Genomic DNA, 19,626 nt, shown 5'->3' on the forward strand with positions numbered 1-19,626 from the left:
GAAAGAGAAAAACACTGATTCCTAGAAATGGCAAATTAAACTTGGGAGAAAGGCAAAGGGAATTCCTAGGATGACAACAAAAATAAGTCCCAGGATGACAGTTGTGTAGCAAGCCAAAAGTTCAACCAGTTCAGATAAAAGCCAGAGAACAGAGGTCTTTGGGAAGGGTTTCTCTATGGGGGTGGGGGGTGGGACGGAAGAGGAACTAATACAAATTATAAGTGACGTTGTGAAATAACTATATTGAAAAGCTAGTGGAATTAATAATAAACACACAGAAAAGTAAGTAAATTTAAAAAAATTAATTAATGAAAAAACTGCAAAAGAAGATATAATACCTTATAATGCTCACATATGAACAATATTTATATAGGTATAATAATCAGAGGGCTTCCCTGGTGGCGCAGTGGTTAAGAATCTGCCTGCCAATGCAGGGGACACGGGTTCGAGCCCTGGCCCGGGAAGATCCCACATGGCGCGGAGCAACTAAGCCCGTGCGCCACAACTACTGAGCCTGTGCTCTAGAGCCTGCGCTCTAGAGCCTGTGCGCCACAATTACTGAAGCCCGAGCACCTAGAGCCCGTGCTCCGCAATAAGAGAAGCCACCGCAATGAGAAGCCCGTGCACCGCAACAGAGTAGCCCCCACTTGCCGCAACTAGAGAAAGAAGCAGCAACGAAGACCCAATGCAGCCAAGATAAATAAATAAAATAAATAAATTTTTAAAAATCACTGAACTGATTTCAGCAAAAATTGTAAAGTAACTATATTAAGAACATAAAAAAGAGAAAACACAGAGGATGACAGTTTAAGAAAAATCCTCAACTATTACAAGTGATGAATTAAGTGTCAGTAGTATAAGCATTATATGTAGAAATATGAAAAAAATTTTAAAGCCTGAATAAACAGCTAAAACAGGACCAGAAGAAGTGGCAAGAAGGTAAGGGACTCTTGGTTTTTAATACAACACTTTTAGAACTTTTTGTCTCTATAAACAATGTATATATAGTATTTAATAAAAGTTAACATTTTGGAAGATTCAATCTAGATTTTAATAAAATCTTGATCTACAATGTACCCCCACTCTGGAAGAAAGTACATTATGTCCTAGAGTTTAACAGAACCTAAACTACACACAAATTCACAGTGTAAAACACATATGCACTGAGATTATTTCCACGTCCTATGAATTAAAATAGTAAAATGTTAATGATGATTATTAACATTAACCAACTGTTAGAAAAGTTTCCCATGCTTGTTAAACACTATGATCATAAAAACCTTAAGATTTCAATACAGTCTAAGTCTTTCACTGGCAAAGATGTGACATACATACACCCAGGACAGAACACAACAAGTATTTGATCTATTTTATAGAGAAGTAAATAGGCAGCTTTTCTAACAGCTATACATTCCCTACAAAATAAGAAAAAAATCTGAGTATTTTCCAGCAACAACCCTTAACAGTTCATTCCTGGTCAAGAAGAAACTGGCCAAGAGTTACACAAAGATTTGCTGAACCAACTGAAGTCTATTCTCGGATTTTATTTTGTAGATGCTTCATTATGTTTCAATTCAAAACTCAACTGCTTATCCTACCAAATTTTTAGAGCAATGTGTATTTTATTCAATTAATACATAACAGACCCAAACAGTAGTACATGGTAGTAGACTAAACAAAAATCTCCTAAAAAGCAGACTTTTGTTAGCATTAGACATATCAGAATATAAATCTGGCTTTTTTTTTTTTAAAGAGACAGGAGAAATAACTACATTATGGTACCACATTTAGTTCCTCACTAACAACTGTGGTAACTTTCTTTTGAGATCACTTATAGAGACTTTCTGTACTAGCTAAGAGATTAACAAAGTTTCTGGTTGAGATACTTATCAAATTTCTCGAATACTTATATAACAGATTGTTTCTAAATAAGGAAGAAACATCCTTTTATTCTCTAATCCCATGAGTATGCTTATTAACAATAAGTTATTCATATAGAAAAATAAATAATAAACTACACATAAAATACTATAGAAATGGCTTTCAAAATAAAATTTCTCTAAGAGCTATTTCCTTTGATCTGATCTTTCTTCACTAATTGTCCACAATTTACAAGCAAATTAGATATAGTTATTTTTAACCCTTTTGTACACAAATACAACTCAATAATGTAAATAACATTATAATACCAAAATTAGGCTTCTATCAGTACATGTATAACAAAAAACACGTACTAGGTAAAAATATAACATTTATTTACTTATGACAATGGAAATAATGGCCAAGTACCTTCACTTGAGTAAATGCTTCTCCTCCTTTATCTTGCTATTATTACTTTCATAGATCATCCTGTACATTAGACTTTCATAAAGAATATATTAGTAAATATTCAAAACTATAAATGCAAAACCATTGATGCAAATAGTCATTTTCTTTTCCGTTAATAATTTTCCCCCTTGTTAATTAACCCCTCAGTCCTAGCTAAACGGGCCACCTACTTTGGTGCTAGCTTATTTTGCTTTATATTATAAAATCTCAACCCCTGAAATAAAGAGAATGTTAGGGAGGGAATATATTTTTTTCTGCCATGTGGCTGACATTTTTAATGTTCTAATTTAATGTCAATGTATTTCACAACTGGAATTAGCCCAAAATTTATAGATACAAAAATTACAACAGAAAAGAAAAATCAAGGACAGGTAGGAAGATTTACACGGTAGGAAGTATTTTAAATATATTTATCTTTGAGCTGGAGATAAGAGCTTTGAAATAGTGAACAGGCTTAATTTTTAGTTCTAAAAATGGCAAGTTTCCCTCAACTAGGATAACAACTTTAATAACATATACGTGTCAAAGCACTACGATGTTTTAACATAATTTATACTTATATTGCTTTAAAGACCCAATTTTCATATTAAGAAAATGTCTTCTACACTGTAACATCTTGAAATTATTCAAAGATATATTATAAATACTCTTTTGAGAAGGAAAGAAATACAAAGAAATCGTATTCTGATAAGAAATGTTCCCAATTTTTTTGCCAATATACATATCTAGTGTATAGTAACCTAAGGAATAAACAGAGGATTCACAGACGTTTTTCAAAATTTTTTCACAAAATGTATAATTACCTTTTTAAAATAGATCACGTTTCCACTCAACTAAGCAATTTCCATGTAAACTGCAAGTTTTCTAATATGTGAAAAATTATATTGTTTTTGTGACCACTAACAAAAAAAATAAAACCCTAACTTTTTTCCTATTCAAATGATTAAACCTAACACATCTAGTTTTCCATAAGAAAAGGCAAATGAAATACTCAAAACATTAAACTTTGCATTCTTAAACTTTGCTGAAGAGAAACCTAAAAACTATACCAAGAATCTGCTACAGAATGGACATTAAAAACTAACAATAAAGTAATTCTTATGAGTTACCAAATAAAATCCTTGTCAAAATAATCTGATCCTGTCTTCAAATGTTAAAAAAACAAAACAAAATTTGGGTAATTTTTAACTAAAACATTTTTTCATGTTTTCTTGGAGGTGAAGGTTCGATTACTTTATTTTAGTTAAAATTCTCCCAGATATAAGCCAAAAACTACTATGCAACTTTAAAATCCATCCCACAAAACAGCTTACAGCCAGCCTCAACCTAACCAAATTATGGAAAGAAATGATGGCCAAAGATTTTTGAAAGCATAAAAACAAAGGCTTTATTAAAAAATAAAAGCAAACAAACAAAAAACTATTAATTAATCTTCTGATTAAAATAGAGCAAAACGATCAAACTTACACTTACATTTTTAGATTCAGAAGGAAAATTATCATTTCCTAGCTAAAAAAAAAAAGTCATACTTAACTATATATTAACAAACAGAAAAAGTCCTATCTCCCATGTAAGTTCTCTATGTAACGCTAGGTTTCTGACCTGAAAGGTGAATAATCTGACAGCACTAATGTCACAGAAGATCTCCAAAAGTTTGTTAAAGAATCAAGTTTTGACACAACACGCTATGTACAAATTTCCAAGACAAAAAAAGTACCTTGGCTCAAATTCAATAGCTTTGACTCTGTTCCCTTCTCACTAGGAAACATGATATCTTATGCAGTTCACTTCAGGGTTTAGTGTTTCATTTTTCTTATTAATCTAAAGCAGAACATTTTTGTAAAGAATACAGTAATTTAGAATCGTTTAAGGAATTCAGAAGAGGTGACTAAGTTGTACTACTTTGCTGTAGTTGTCTATTTCTTAGAGCAAACAAATACAGCATTTAATTTGTAGACCTTTAATTTACAAATCTACATATAGAACTGAATGTTTAACACAGAAAACCTAAGAATTTATTTCAATTTAAACCATTCACAACTTTTTGCTTTGTATAAAATTTGCATGTCTGGCAACCAAGACAAATTAAAATTTTAAAACATAGCCTTAAAAACATACATAATAGGGTTTTGTACCTTAAACCATCCACATTGTAAAATACAAGCACTGTGGAAATGTGACTAATGATCCAGTCCTTTAAGCAAATATAATAGGACTACTGGGAAGCTTTATCATTCTTTGTAGAATAGCTTTCTTCTCACTCAAATTCACGTAATTGACTCAATATTACTCTACGATACAGCTTATTCATAAGAAAAGGTTCTTTTTTTAAAAGAAATCCATCAATTGTAGAATATTTTAATTTTTAAAAGTTTTACTTCCACCAAAGGACCTCTGGATTTTTTGCAAGCACCGTTTTTACCTTTTTACTTTTCTTTATTCATAAATGAAAATTATATGCTTCATATTAGGAAATCAGTAGACATTTCTCCAGTGACTCTAAGATGTTATGGGCCATCATACAGGAAAGACAATTACTACAACCTCTCCATCCTCATTATAAGGCTTTCTTTACCCCTTACCTTCTACATACCATGTAACTTGGCATAAGTGGAACCGGAACACACAGACTTGGACAAATAGGTGGTTAGAATTACAAATGGGCAACGGAGTAGAGCTGAGAATTTTTATGGGTTTAGGAGTAAGACTGGAAGCAGGAGTCATAGCTTAGATGCATGTACAACTCAGTTGAAGCAGAAAGCAGAGCTGATGACAAGGGATGATGGGTCAGTTTTAGGTTCCAGGGTTCAAGATTTTAGTGTCACATGTTTTAAAAAATCATTCTTGTGCTTTTAAAACTTTCAAGATTATGTAAAAATTATAACTGTTGTCCGACACAAGAATGTCAAATAAAACTGATGGGGAAAATGACCACAAAAATAAAACCATTTTCTTCCTCACTTTGAAGTGAACCAATTATTTATGTTATATGTGTCTAATTTGGGGACCACTTTAACAAAGGACATTTCATCAGTAACAACTGCAGAGAATTTGAGTCAACTGATGTATGTGTGACTCTGGAATTAAGTGGAGCCATTGTCCTATGTAATCAATGGAGACATGTGTTTGACTAATAAGTAGGCACATACAATAAGAAAATAAAGAGAAGCCAGACAGAGGTCACTGCACCTAGACTGTTCATAGGGCGTGAAAGGCATACCAGATATGTTATAACTAAGATAAAAGATAGGCTATTAACAGACTCTTCCTTGGTGTTCATCTGGATATCTGGCATTTAATTCTGGTTTCCTGCACGCCACTGAAGGCAGCAGGTCATTTTCTCACATGCTACAAGTTCGAAAGAAAATCATACACACAATTCTACTTTCCTTCTTCTTCTCTACCCCCTTTGTGGAGGGTCAAAGTTGGCAGAAAATAGCTTGGATTATAAAGGCCTTCACCAGTTTCTGTCTTCTCTGGGATGGAGAGACAGCCAGCTACTAGATTCCCGCAGGGATGCTATTGTTTGGTGCCTTTCACGAGTGTGCTACTTAAAACTAAGCAGAGCCAGTTCAGTGCTGAAGACTGTTTGGGACCTCTGCTCTCATATTATTAGGCATTACTGAGTGAAATGAAAGATAAAAATTTATTCACATAAACAATAATTTGAGTAGTTATTAAGAAGTACGTTTTTCTAATTTCTCTGGTAAGTAGGTATTAAGGGCTGTATCACATTAAATAAAACTGGGTATCAAGATACACGTTTCTACACAAATATATCATAGCTACAAACCATGAAGAGAATGAAGCAAAAATGAGAATATTCCATAATAAACAATATTTCAGAGAACATAAACACTCAAAGTATGAAAAAAGTAGCAAGACATACATTCAGCTAGTGCTAATTATCAAGTTAAAATATTTTTAGTGTGTTTCATATGATGATGTCTAGGGATGGTCTTTATTCTGACTGATATTTTCATATATTTAATACTATAGAACTAAATAGTAATATTTTAAATACTTGAATTTAATCTGCTCTTTAATCTGCTCTTGAATAAGTACAACACTGAATATCTGGGGATATTTCTCAACTGACACGCATGATCAGTATTTCTACCCAGTACAATATAAACCTTGTGAAGACATCAACTCTTAAGGCTTTGTTCTGGCTCTTCTACTCTAAATTATACCTAAATCAATCCAAAAAAGTCAGTAGAGAGATAGCACAGTGGTATCAAATGTCAAATCATATCATGTATTTTAAATGGTATCCACTAACAGCTTTTTTTTTTTTTTTTTTTTTTTTTGTGGTACGCGGGCCTCTCACTGTTGTGGCCTCTCCTCTTGCGGAGCACAGGCTCCGGAAGCGCAGGCTCAGCGGCCATGGCTCACGGGCCCAGCCGCTCCGCGGCATGTGGGATCTTCCCAGACCGGGGCACGAACCCGTGTTCCCTGCATCGGCAGGCGGACTCTCAACCACTGCGCCACCAGGGAAGCCCCACTAACAGCTTTAAAAGACTGTTCAGCAGTCTCTGGTTGAAAATAAAAGATATAAGATATGTATTAATTCTGCTTACTCCCAAAATCTGACTAAATAAACTACACAGGAAGGAAAGTAAAACTCCTCAAAACAAAGAATAGGAAAAGAGATGACAGTAGAAAAAAATTTTCAACAAATTTTGGAAGACATGAAATAGATGGACAAGCAGTAATTGATTTAGGTTTCAGTTTTCTCTACTATGCTGGATCTACAAGGTGAGGAACCCAGTGAGAAGAAAGCCAATTAATTCATAACACATGATACAAACAAAAGTCAGGAATTGCAAAAGTCAGACAGCAGGTACCTCTGAAGGTAGGGTTGCAAAATGTATGAAAACAAGATGATTGGCTGAATGTCTGTATTAGTGTGATTAGACTTCCCAGATCTTCTGTCTTGCCTAATTATAGAGATTTGATGATGGCTTTTCCCCAATTCTGGCAAAACCCAGAAGAATTAATTTTTAAAGATATTAAACCAGAGAAGATTGGGCTTGGGGGTATTATGTAAAACTTAGGGTGACAATGAAGAGCTGAAAACAAATGGTAGGGGGAGGACTCAGACATGCAGTTAAATTAACGCCTGCACAATGAATGTTGAGTCTCAGAGCCTTCTTCCCCAATCAGCTCTCTTAACACTGTTAGATCCCACAGATGGGAGAATGGACAATTCTTCTCTGGAGAAAACGATAGGCCCAACAACCAGCAGACGCTGATATTTAGAGGTTCCCGAAGAATACTTCCAGGTCTCTATTCAATCATCCACTAAAAAGTCTACCAATCAACAAGCTCCAGCCACATGCACAAAACTTCCAGTTTTTAACCCCTCCTTCTTGAATATAAACAGATACTCAAAGACCACAAGACATTCAAGAACAATCTTTAATACAGTAGAGATTGAAACAAAAAAGGGGGAGGAGGGAGACTCAGAAAATAAACAATGCAAGGTGCAAATTTAAACTTAAAAGCCATTAATATTCTTAAAAATAAAAAGATATTACACATCCATGATACAAGAGTGCTATGAAAATGGAACTTTTAAAAGAAAAAGTCTTTTAAAAAATGACATAAAAATTCAACAGAAGGCTTAAAAGAGAAAACTGAGAAAAATCAAGAAAATAGTGCAAAATAAATGGAAAGGGGAGATAAAAATTAAAGAATCATTCAAAGATATCCAACATCTCACTAACCAGAGTTCCTAAAAACAAAGATAAAAAACAGAGAATCTTACCAAAGAGATACTATAATACTTCTGAATAGAAATAGCATATTGAGCATATCCACTTAATATTTGCCTCTCCCTAATTCCCACCAAAATGACAGTAAAGGAATTTGTTTTTAAGTACAGAAATACAGTGAATAGGAAGAGAAAAAGCAGTAAAAATCTGAAGCAAAAAGCAGGCAGATAAATGGTAAATGACTAAAGAGAATTAGGAAGCTCAATCAGAAAGTCAAGAATGCAACCTGCAGAACTCTGAGAAAGGATAAAGAACTGGTCAGATACCAAGTAATTATCTACATTGGGGTGAAAGTGCGAATATGTGTGTTGGAACAGGAGATAGTAAAACTAAGTACCTACTAAAGGGATAGTAAAACTAAGTACTTACTAGAAGGAAGTACTTTTAAAAAGTAACCAGTTCAAACTGTCCCCTCCTAAAAGAAGACTGGAGATTTATGCTTTGGAGAGGTTAAAAAAGATGATCTCTGGCCTATCAAGATTATCCAACAACTTGCCTCACCATATGCTCAGAGCTTCCATTCATCCTTTTAGTGCCTCACACTTAAATATAAACAGGCAAATATCGATCACCGGATCTCTCTAAGTCTTTAATATGAAAGACAGTGACCAAACCAAAGAAACTGAATCAACTCAGAGCAAAAAGATACTTGGTAGAAGGAAAACTTTTACAAAATCTATCAATATCTCAAATATACATGAGAAGATAATGTAATCTTAAAACAAGTATGGGACTTCCCTGATGGTGCAGTGGTTAAGAATCCACCTGCCAATGCAGGGGACACAGGTTAAAGCCCTGGTCCAGGAACATCCCACATGCCGCGGAGCAACAAAGCCCATGTGCCACAACTACTGAGCCTGCACTCTAGAGCCCGTGAGCCAGAACTACTGAGCCCACATGCCACAACTACTGAAGCCCGCACGCCTAGAGCCTGTGCTCCGCAACAAGAGAAGCCACTGCAATGAGAAGTCTGTGCACCACAACAAAGAGTAGCCCCTACTCGCCGCAACTAGAGAAAGCCCGCACGCAGCAGTGAAGACCCAACACAACCAAAAATAAATAAATAAATAAATTTTTTTTTTTTAAAAAAAGTATGATCCCGTGAGGGGTGGGGGATAGAAACGGAAGAAAAAGAAGACTTGAAAATTAAAAATTATAGCAGAAATTAAAAACAAAAATTCAATTAAAGGGTTGGAAAGGTTGGAAAAAACTCCTAGAAAATTAAAATATAAAAATATAAACATTTTTTGAGAGACAGAAGATAAGCACCTTAGAGAACAAGTCTAGGAAATCTAATATCTGAACAATAAGCATTCAGAAACAGAGAAAATGAAGAAAAGGAAATCACAAATAAAATAATTCTAGAAAAATTTCTAGAAGTCAAGAATATGAGTTTCCAGATTGGTGAAGTCCCAGCACAATGGATGAAAACAGATCCTCAACAGAAGGCGTATCTTCATAAAATTTCAACATACCAGGCAGTCAAAGAAAAAACAGTAAAGATTCCATAGAGGGGGAAAATATTGGACATATGAAAAATCAGAAAGGCAACTGGAATCCTTGAAGAGCAAGAATGGAACTTCAAAGACAGAAAAATAATGCCTTCAAAACTATAAAGAGAATGATGGAAACCTGGAATTGCATTCTCAATCAAAGGATCGATTAATTTTCAGGCAGGGTAAAAATATTTTCAGGTGCGCGAAGTCACAAAAAATGCATTTCCCACACAACCTTTCTGAAGATAATACTGAAGGATACGCTCCACCAAAGTGAGAAAGTAAACCAAGTAAGAGGCAGACATGGAATATAAGAAAAGGAGTCCCAGTCTGAGACATGTAAAGAGAATCCCTAAGAAGATAATAACTGGTGCTTCCAGGGGAATAGCTGTGCATCAGTTGGGAAACTTAACCAATCCAGAACAGGGCCTATCTGAGGGCTCCCGAAGAACTCTCTCCAGGAAGATGAAACTGACATACCACCTGATGCTTCTGAACATACTGAGCTTGCAGTTGAATTAACAATATGTACAAAGAAAACAATGCAAATGAAAAGGCAAGTATTTATCTGTGAATAGCATTTACATGATCATAACATAAATAATGAATATTTCCTTAAAATATGACATTACTATAGTCAGAAGATAAGGTGAATGGGAAATGATCAATGGTAGGTGACAACCCAGGCAGATGTTCTAAGTCCTCATTTCCAGAGTGAAATGACAATATTTAAAGCCTAAAATTAAAATCAGGCAGTGGCCTTGTATGCATATGGAAATATGGATATAAACATCAAACAGAAAGGAGCTAGAAAAAGTTGCCTCCAGACAGGTGGAAATTTAAGAGAGAATGTTTAATTTCAATAAAAAATTTTTTTAAATATCACAAAAATATTGCCCAGTATTAAAGGAAATGAGTTTCCAGTTGAAAAGCTAAACCTAGAACTTAACACAATTAATGATGAAGTTTCAGAATACCGTAAGGATTCCGATGAAAGAGAAAAAGCTTCTGGAGGGTGAATGTGAGTGGGGGGGAGGGGAGGCATATGCCAAGAGCAAGACGGCATCCAATTGCTCAAGAGCCTTCAAAACTCTGAGGAAAAACTATTTCTTTCTTAGAATTTGTACTGAGCCAAAATATAAACTGAATATAGGAAAAAAAATAAAGATAACTCAGGCATGCAAGATTTCCAAAAATAAAAAATATACCACACTTTCTAAAGACACTATAGGAGAATGCACTCTGCCAAAACAAGAGAGTAAACCAAAGAGGAGATGATGTTATCCAAAAAGGGGCACAGGGAATTCTTGGGAAGATAGTGAAGGAAATCCCAGGATAACAGATACACAGGAAGCTGAGAGAACTGAGGGCTCTAGGAGGATATTTCCATGGAAAAACAGAATAGAAATGATGCTATCTGGCAGCCACTATGGAAAACAGTATGGAGGTTCCTCAGAAAACTAGAACTACCATATGAACCAGTAATTCCACTCCTGGATATACATCCAGAAAAAACAAAGACACTAATTCAAAAAGATAAGTACATCCCACTGTTCATAGCAGCACTATCTACAGTAGCCGAGATATGGAAGCAATCCAAATGCCTATCAACAGACAAATGGATAAAGAAGAGGTAGTATACATATATACATACATATACATATACACACACACAAAATGGAGCATTACTTGGTAAAAAAAAGAATGAAACTCTGACATTTGCAGCACTGTGGACGGACCTAAAGAATATTATGCTTAGTGAAATGAGTTAGACAGAGAAAGACAAATACTGTGTGACATCACGTATATGTGGAATCTAAAAAATAATACAAAAAGGGAATTCCCTGGCGGTCCAGTGGTTAGGACTCCGAGTTTCCACTGCAGGGGGTGTGGGTTCGATCCCTGGTCGGGGAACTAAGATCCTGCATGTCGAGCAGCATGACCAAGAAAAACAAAAACAAAAATCAATGAATGTATTATGTAAAACAGAAACAGACTCACACATATAGAAAACTAGTGGTTACCAAAGGGGAGAAGGAAGGGAGGAGGAGCAAATTACAGGTATGGGATTAAGAAATACAAACTACTATGTATAAAATAGATAAGCAATAAGCATATACTGTATAGCACAGGAATGGAGTACAACCTGTAAAAAATGCTGTACATCTGAAACTAATAGAATACTGTAGATCTACTATACCTCAATTTAAAAAAAAAGAAAGAAATGATGTATCTGAACTACTGAGGTTTAGAATTCTGTAGGAGAGTTTAGCTTCGATACAAGAAGAATAGAAAATTGTTCAAGGAGGGTAATGATACTACAATGCTTAACTATCAATAATATTTTCATAGGTGTAACTAAAACCAACTACTGATTTAAGTAAAAAGCTGTCTCCTTAGTATTTGGAAAGAAAAGAAGGAAAGGAAAAGGAAGGGGGAGAAAGATGCAATAATACCTAAAATTAAGGAAATACCATTATCACGTAAGATTTAAACATATGGAAGGAAATCTCAAAAGAAATACCTAAAAGAGGTAAAAGTGGCTCCTCTGTGACATGAGTCAGACAGGAAAGGGAAGGCAGGGAACTGGTATCTTTCCTTGTATTTCACTTTTGAAACTATTTACCTCTATTTTGAAAATTTTTTTCAACTAAATAAAGAGAATTTCAACAAAGAAAAATTCTCTAATGATCTAAAATCCTTTTTAAATCACAGACGAGATCTAATGGTGTTAGCTGTAAAAGGAAAACAAATTCATAAATTAATATTAATGATGTTTTGAAGGATACATTGCAAAAGACAAAACAAGCAGGCACCAGACTAAGCTGATATTCATTTCCTGTGTGGGCTTCATAAAATTGTAGTAGACTTCAGTTACTAGATACACAACTGTAGCAGCCACTGTGAAATCCACCAGCCACTGATATTCTGGAAAGTAATGCAATGCTGAAAAATAAAGGTGTAAGAAAGAAAGCTTTACTTAACCTTTCATAAACAGCTTAGGAGGATTTATCTATAATTAACTTCAAACATGTTAGATTTTATTCTGTTTGATGATTTGCAATGTAAGGTTTGCAAATACGAGAATCTAAAAATGCAGGAAATAGATCAAGAATGTTGGCATCCAAAACTAAATTTTAATACCTCATAAATTAAATAATTAAAATAAACCTGAAATGATTACCAAAAATTATTTAAATTGTTGTTAAAAATAAATGATTGAAAAATGAGTTGGTATTTTTTAACTACTCAGCTTCTACAGAAATTATAAATCACGATTTTTTTAAAAGAATCTGAGCTATAATATTTTAGCTTTAGAATACAACTTGATGTAGAACACTACAGGTTTATTTATATTCATTTCTGTGAAGCAAGAGAGTTGAACATTATGTCACATTTATTAACCATACTAACGGAGGATTAGTAATTTTGTGAGTTACTGCAGATTAAAATAATAAATTAAATAAATGTACGTTTTATTCTCTCTTCTACTCCTACAAGAAAAGCTGATGAAATGCCTGTCAATTTTCCATATAGCCATACTACTTCAACAAACTATTCACTGACATTAAAATTAGCATTGTCTGAAAGTAAGTATAATTCCATCCCCTTTTCTTCTCAGATATGCTGGTTTACTTCTGCCAGGGAGCAGTCTAAAATATCAACATCATTTTGTAGAAGGCCTCCTAAAAATGTGGAAATATATCACATACTAAAATAGCATTTCCTACATTCTCACTGGCACATAATAAAATGATCTACATTGCTTTGGAAAAATTTTAGTTGTAAAATGTAACACCTGAGGATATTTTGAAATCAGAATTTACAGAAAAAATGTTTTAAAAATAAAATACCACTCAAAATAAGACTTATTTAAAATATCAAAACAAACTAACCAAACTTACATTTCTATGAGGTGACAGCAAAAATTCCAAATCCTTTTATAATTGGGTAAATTATTTGTTTGCTTCAACTTAATTTAACAACACTTAATTTGCCTTCAAGTTATTTTAACTGCTTTAGCTTTTTTGCTGTATTACACCTAATAGCTTCTGAACATCACTCTGAAAGATTTACCCTACAGTGGTTGCAAATTCCTACTCTGTAGACCTCCCTCCTCCCCTCTAAAGTCACTCAGTGGAGCTTTTTAAATAACTTTCTGGAAGGATAGCAGAGAAATGGATGGAACAGACAGACAAATATCTGTTTAACTAAAAGTTTTCAGTTTTTATTAACAAAAGTTAAAGTAAATGTTCTAATTCTCCATGCCTGCCCGCACTCACACAGGCTTCCCTCAGGGAACTCATTCACAGCAAACAGCCAAGTGACATTCAAATGTTCTTACATTCTTTAAGAGGTTCTTGTAATAGAGAGCTAATACAAATTGAGAGACTATAAGATAGTTATTCAGATATCAATAATATATACATTCAACAAAAGAACAAATTATATATTCTTGGCTATACATTTAACTCAAGTATTATATTCTTCTTTCTGTATTCAATAATGTAATTATATACATGCTTCTCATAGAATATTGGAATACAAAAAAAACTGAGAGTTCATCAATCCCAGTGGTTTGCACTAACCTTCTGAGAGTCCCTAAAGTTCAGGCAGAAAACCTTCTACTTTTACCTAAACACAGACACAGAGCATGCAATCATGGATGATTACATAAATATAAATAAAAATCTCGCTGTTATTCTGATTAACTACAATGATCTTAATGTTATGTGATCAGTTGTTTAACTAGTACCATTTGCAGTTAGTTCTCAAAATTGTAAAAGTAAAACAAAATACTGAATAAGCTGAAACCACATTACCCCTAACTTCAATTTTTTAAGTTTATTTAAATAGCCTAATTCTCACTAAATGGCTCTACCACATTCAGTGTGTAACCCTGGTCAAGTTATTTAACTCCTCTAACTAATGAGCTAAAAAAAAAAAGTCAATAACAGTTACATACCTCATAGAACTGTGAGGGCAAGTTTATACAAATAAAGTACTTATAACAATGTCTGATAAGTACTCAATTTAAACTATTATTAAGGTTAATTAGCTGATAACTATTCAATAAACATTAATTAGTAAAAATAACAAAAAATTGTCTTAGAAATCAGGAAACGTGTATAAGTATTCTTGTACAAGTAAGCACACATATAGGATTAATAAAACAAATGGGACAACTAATCAGAAAGTTCAAGTGCTTTTACATGTTTTAAATTTTGCATGAAAAATAGTTAAAAAGAAAAAAGAGGATGACATAACCAGTCTCAACAGTCTGAATGACACCAGACAACTGATTTATATTGTTCCTCACTGACATTTTCTAGGACACCCTTTCCATATATATACATACAATCTTTGTAAATGTAGAATCGACTTTCAAATGTATTGAAGCCACCTTGTATCACAAAATAATTCTTTATGAGATGCTTAAATGAATCTATTAAGATTTTTCTGAGGTGTTATCATTTAACCCAAGAAGGACCAAATTACATAATGATACATTACACAACATTACCAAAATTACTTTTTTAAATGTGTTATTTTAATTCCTCACTTATCATGTAAACCATTAGTTCTCAAACCTGGTCAAAAAAAATCAGAACCACGTGGAACATTTTAAAAAATACAAATTCCCAGAAGCCAGTCTAGATTTACTGAATCTCCAAGGGTAGGTATGGGGGTATCTTTATTTTTAAAGAACTGCTTAGGTGATTCTGACATTCAGCCAGGTTTGAAAACTAGTGTTCTAAACAATATCACCTTAGATGCCTTTCTCTTCTAGGATCTGGATAATTTCATATAAATTTCATTTTAAATTTAAAGTCATCATAGTTATTATACAATTATAAACACTGATATACAGGAAAAAAATTGAATGACTTATTCAGAGATATCCAATGGGTAAAAATAAATCTTGAATAAAGTTTTCTATTCCTAATTCCTAATCTAATTCATCATACTAAAACCACTTTCCTTTCCACTAAATGCAGCATAAAGTTGAACTGTTGTAAATACTGGTAGTTTAATACAAACATACAAATGCATTTCTGCAAGCAACACTATAAAACAAATAAACTGGTATAGATGACAATTTAGAATAGAATTTGAGATACTGAAAACTGACTGTAATCTCAACATAAACAAAAACTGTGTAACAAACTTGTGTAAGACAGCCTCTTCTAAAAAATGGGAAAAATAAGGCTTACTACAAGTTAGGTGGATAGAAAGACAAATTCAATTCAGATGAAGTCATTCTGAGCTTCTAAAGCTCTGAGAAAGATTTCAGTCTATATAATGGACTTAATGATTAGGAAAACAAACAAAAAAATCTAACAACAATAGATAAAGTACTTTCACTAGCATAATATAAAACTGAGATTTACAGAACACTTTACCCAGATTTCCCTTACCTAAAGTATCCACTTCTGTAACTGACTTTGTTTCTAGATGGAGATCAATATCCTTTGGAATGGTTAGTGGCTTACTTTCAATGTGACCATTATATTTCCTATAAAAATCAGACAAGTGACACAGAAAACAAGTTACCCTCACTGTTATTCAAGTGTTTGTATCAAACTAACTACAAATGAGGTTATAAATTTCACAGTGAAAAAGAACTTCTAATATTTCATCAAAAAGGACGTAAGGCACTCAAAAGTAGTTTTTAAAAGGGGAATTACAAAATATGGATGTAAATTATTATGAGAATATACAGATTACCAATGAAAGAGTTACCTCAACTAGTGACAGAAACAAAACCTTGATTGCTAGCTTAGCACTGCACCCCATTTTTTCTGCTCTCTCTTCTGTAGATTTAAAGACAGCCCTAACATCTCTTTCCTTAGGCACAAGAGTAAAAGGAAATGAAGACAAAATGCATTTCACTTTGAAATTATACACGTATACACACACATACATATAAACAGACCCGTAGGTATAAACAAGTCAGAGCTGAAAAAATATATTAAGATTTATGTGCATGAGAAATCCTGAAATATGAAAGGCTAGCTCAGAGTTGCTTTTACTAAGAATCATGGATGGAGGAAAACAACAGAATTCTTCAGGTGCGTGTGTATTATTTCCAAATTTAATTTTTAAACACAATCAAACATAAATCAAAAGCAATAAGCTTTCAGTAACAATAATTATAATAACAAGAAACAATTTCGCATTTGTTCTTGATTAAGTATAAACTGGGAAAACCTCAGTAAAAATTTTAATTCACGTCAATAAATCAAATAATAATTATTGCTACTAAAACAGAATAGTGTTGTTAGTGCATCTTTCTGTAAACGTAAAGCATTTTCAACATATAAAAATTATTGTAAAAATAACAAAATTATTGACAAGGCATATAATAAGAATTTAAATGTTTATAGAATAAATACTGTACTACATAACTAAGTTTTACAAATGTTGACTATGGTAGCTGTGAAAAGGCAAATGTGGAATAGTTAAAAAGAAACACAGAAACTAAAAACTGACCTGGATTAAAATCCTGACTCCTAATAGTTAAGTGAACTTGAACAACTCATTTAATTTCTTTGATCAACAGCTTCCTCATTAGTAAAACATAAATTAAATTACAGTGACTATTTAGGGTTACTGTGTGGATTAAATAAGACTGTGTAAAAGTGTTTTGAAAATTATAATATTAGGCAGAAATACTTTATTAAAGAACATAACCACTGGAATACAGAGAAGGAGGATTTGCACTTAATATTCCAATGAGCTTCAAGGTATATTTGTAATGATAAGTGAAAAAGAAAATGGTAGCAAGATCAGAAAAGACAGCCTTTTCAAACTTCCAATTTCATGTCAAATAATCATTAATCTTCAAAGAATTTTTTTTAGCATCCATAAATCCATTAGCCCACATTAATAGAATTTTTATGATATACATGAGGAATTTGGTGACAATATGTTGTCACTGACATTTTATAATATATTAGAATCACAGAATCAGAGCCTAAGAAGTCCTCCCCAGCTAAGGAAACTAAGGCCCATTTAGAGAGGCTAACTAGCATGCACTTTCCTTGAAAATTCAATATAAATAGGGATACAAAATTTTAAAGCTGGAAGAATCTTTCACAGCTACTATGTTTGGTCCTTCTACTTCACAGATTAGGCTGCTGTGGTCTATTCAGTGAGGTTTATTAGCAGGCAGTTTTCTTCAGAAACTTTAAGTATAATATTCAAGAGCCTAATGGGACCTAAGAAGTTAATACCGTCTACCCCTTTTATTTAAAAAATGAGAAAACAGAGGTAAAAAGCAAATGAATTTGCCCAGTATCTGAGTGGTAGCAAAATCTGGAAAAGAACCCAGACCAACTGGTATCTTTAAATGAGTTGTAAAGACATGGGTTACAGGTCTCCCCTATTCAATCCCCCACTAACAATTCTTAAGTAAAATAGTCACTTTTTTGCTTATATATTAGATTAATACACATTGGGTGCTCTTAAAGGGTGATTCAATATTATTTTAGATCATGGATTTTGATCTCAGATTTACCAACTGTTTATAGCATAATCTGTAAATGTTCCTTTAACCAAAGTATCAAAATATATTTACATAAATTCTATTAAATATTTGACACCTTACAAGCTTGACAGTATAACTTACCTATCTTTCCTGCTTTTCCCTTTTTGCTGCTTTCCTGCAAGAATTCTTAATTCTTCTTCTGTAGGATGTTGATACCATCGCAAACTAAGAAAAAAGTAATTCTTTTAAATAAAGAATTAAGATCACCAGAATTATTCACTTATTCTACAAATATTTGAGTTTCCTAATTGTGAAGACACTGCAGGGAAATATCAGGTGAAAAACTCTAATCTGAAGCAGATACTACTGCTTAAGTCTTAAAAGGTTTAGATTCAAATCCAGCAACCACTTACCAGCACTTACTAGATGCCAGACCCTGCAATGTTGTTTGTAGGTATTTTTCTTACAACTGACAGTGTATTAATATATATTAAGATCATACTGGCTTACTTTAACAAACCCTGCAGGCAAGCTGACAGAAGCACATTAGAATTCTCCACCCATTACACGGAAGGAATTGTTACTTGTATTAAAAAGAGAGTCCTTTGAATGCCCTCAAAACTACAAAGTAGTCTTTGCTTTCCTTTTCTTTCTTTCCTCCCTTTAATTTAGTTGGAGAATTCGCGAACTTTATGTGTATAAGGATTCAAGTGAATTGCTGTATTTACAAAACCCTTTACTCTTGGCTATAGCTAATCCTCTTCAGTTAGGGCTCCAAAAACAACTGACTGTATTTATTACCCCCACCAGCCAGTCAAAACAGCCAAACAAGTCATTGTTATTCCTTCCCAAGCCCCCACCTGGTCATTCTCAATTTCCTGTCTCACGTGAACTTCTGCCGGCCACCTAAATTTGATATTTGGGTTTTACCTTCAATATGCCCTTTCCACATACTATCATTAATTTGGTTCTTTAACTCTTAAAATTCTAAACTTGCCTACTTCCCTGAACGGACCTTAGTTCAGCGTATCTTCCTCTCTACCTCTGACTATGGCAAACCTCCCCTTCCTTTCCCCTGGACTAAAGGCATTCTGATCCCACCTTTATTTTTTTTTTCATAATGCAAATCCTATCAAGGTATATATGCCTGCGTAAATCTTTTCCAAGACTCCTCAGAGTAAAGCAGTGAGTAAGGCAGTTAGGCAAGGACTCTGACCAAGGTCCTGCTGTTACTAAAAAGAAACAAGACACCTAGTATTGATAGATCTTTCAAGTTTTCAACCACAAAAATCTAGATTTTTAAAGTGAAATACCCCAATTTTTAAAAAATGCTACTGCTGATTTGCTGTTTTAAAAATACTGCTGAACTGGCAATTTGAGTAATAACTGGATATTTAATGATGTAAAGAAATTATTGTTAAAAAATTTTTGCTGTTAATAATGGGATTACAGTAATTTTTAAAAAGCTCATATATTTTAGAGATATACACTGAAATATCTACAAATGAAATAATAATAATATTTGCTACAAAAT

The 19,626-nt window shown here is 33.4% G+C and overlaps 1 protein-coding gene across 7 annotated transcripts in view; it reads right to left on the reverse strand.

The window, feature by feature from the left end:
- Positions 1–19,626, reverse strand: part of TMEM161B (transmembrane protein 161B) — a 70,932-nt gene that overhangs the window by 20,363 nt on the left and 30,943 nt on the right. For 3 of the 7 annotated variants that reach the window (XM_060295991.2, XM_030847267.3, XM_030847259.3), the window contains 2 exons: positions 18,234–18,317; positions 12,391–12,547 (listed from right to left, as the gene is read on the reverse strand). The exons of 2 other annotated variants lie outside the window; for them this stretch is intronic. Coding sequence is in view for 4 of the 5 variants with exons in the window: in XM_030847267.3 (XP_030703127.1) it covers positions 12,391–12,455 (65 nt within the window). In the remaining variant the exon portion in view is untranslated. Of the gene's footprint in view, positions 1–12,390; positions 12,548–16,020; positions 16,119–18,233; positions 18,318–19,626 lie in introns of all 7 variants that reach the window. 2 more of the 7 variants (XM_060295990.2, XM_030847220.3) reach the window with 1 other exon arrangement.

Source organism: Globicephala melas, chromosome 3 (genome assembly GCF_963455315.2).
Source record: "Globicephala melas chromosome 3, mGloMel1.2, whole genome shotgun sequence".
Lineage (NCBI taxonomy): Eukaryota > Metazoa > Chordata > Mammalia > Artiodactyla > Delphinidae > Globicephala > Globicephala melas.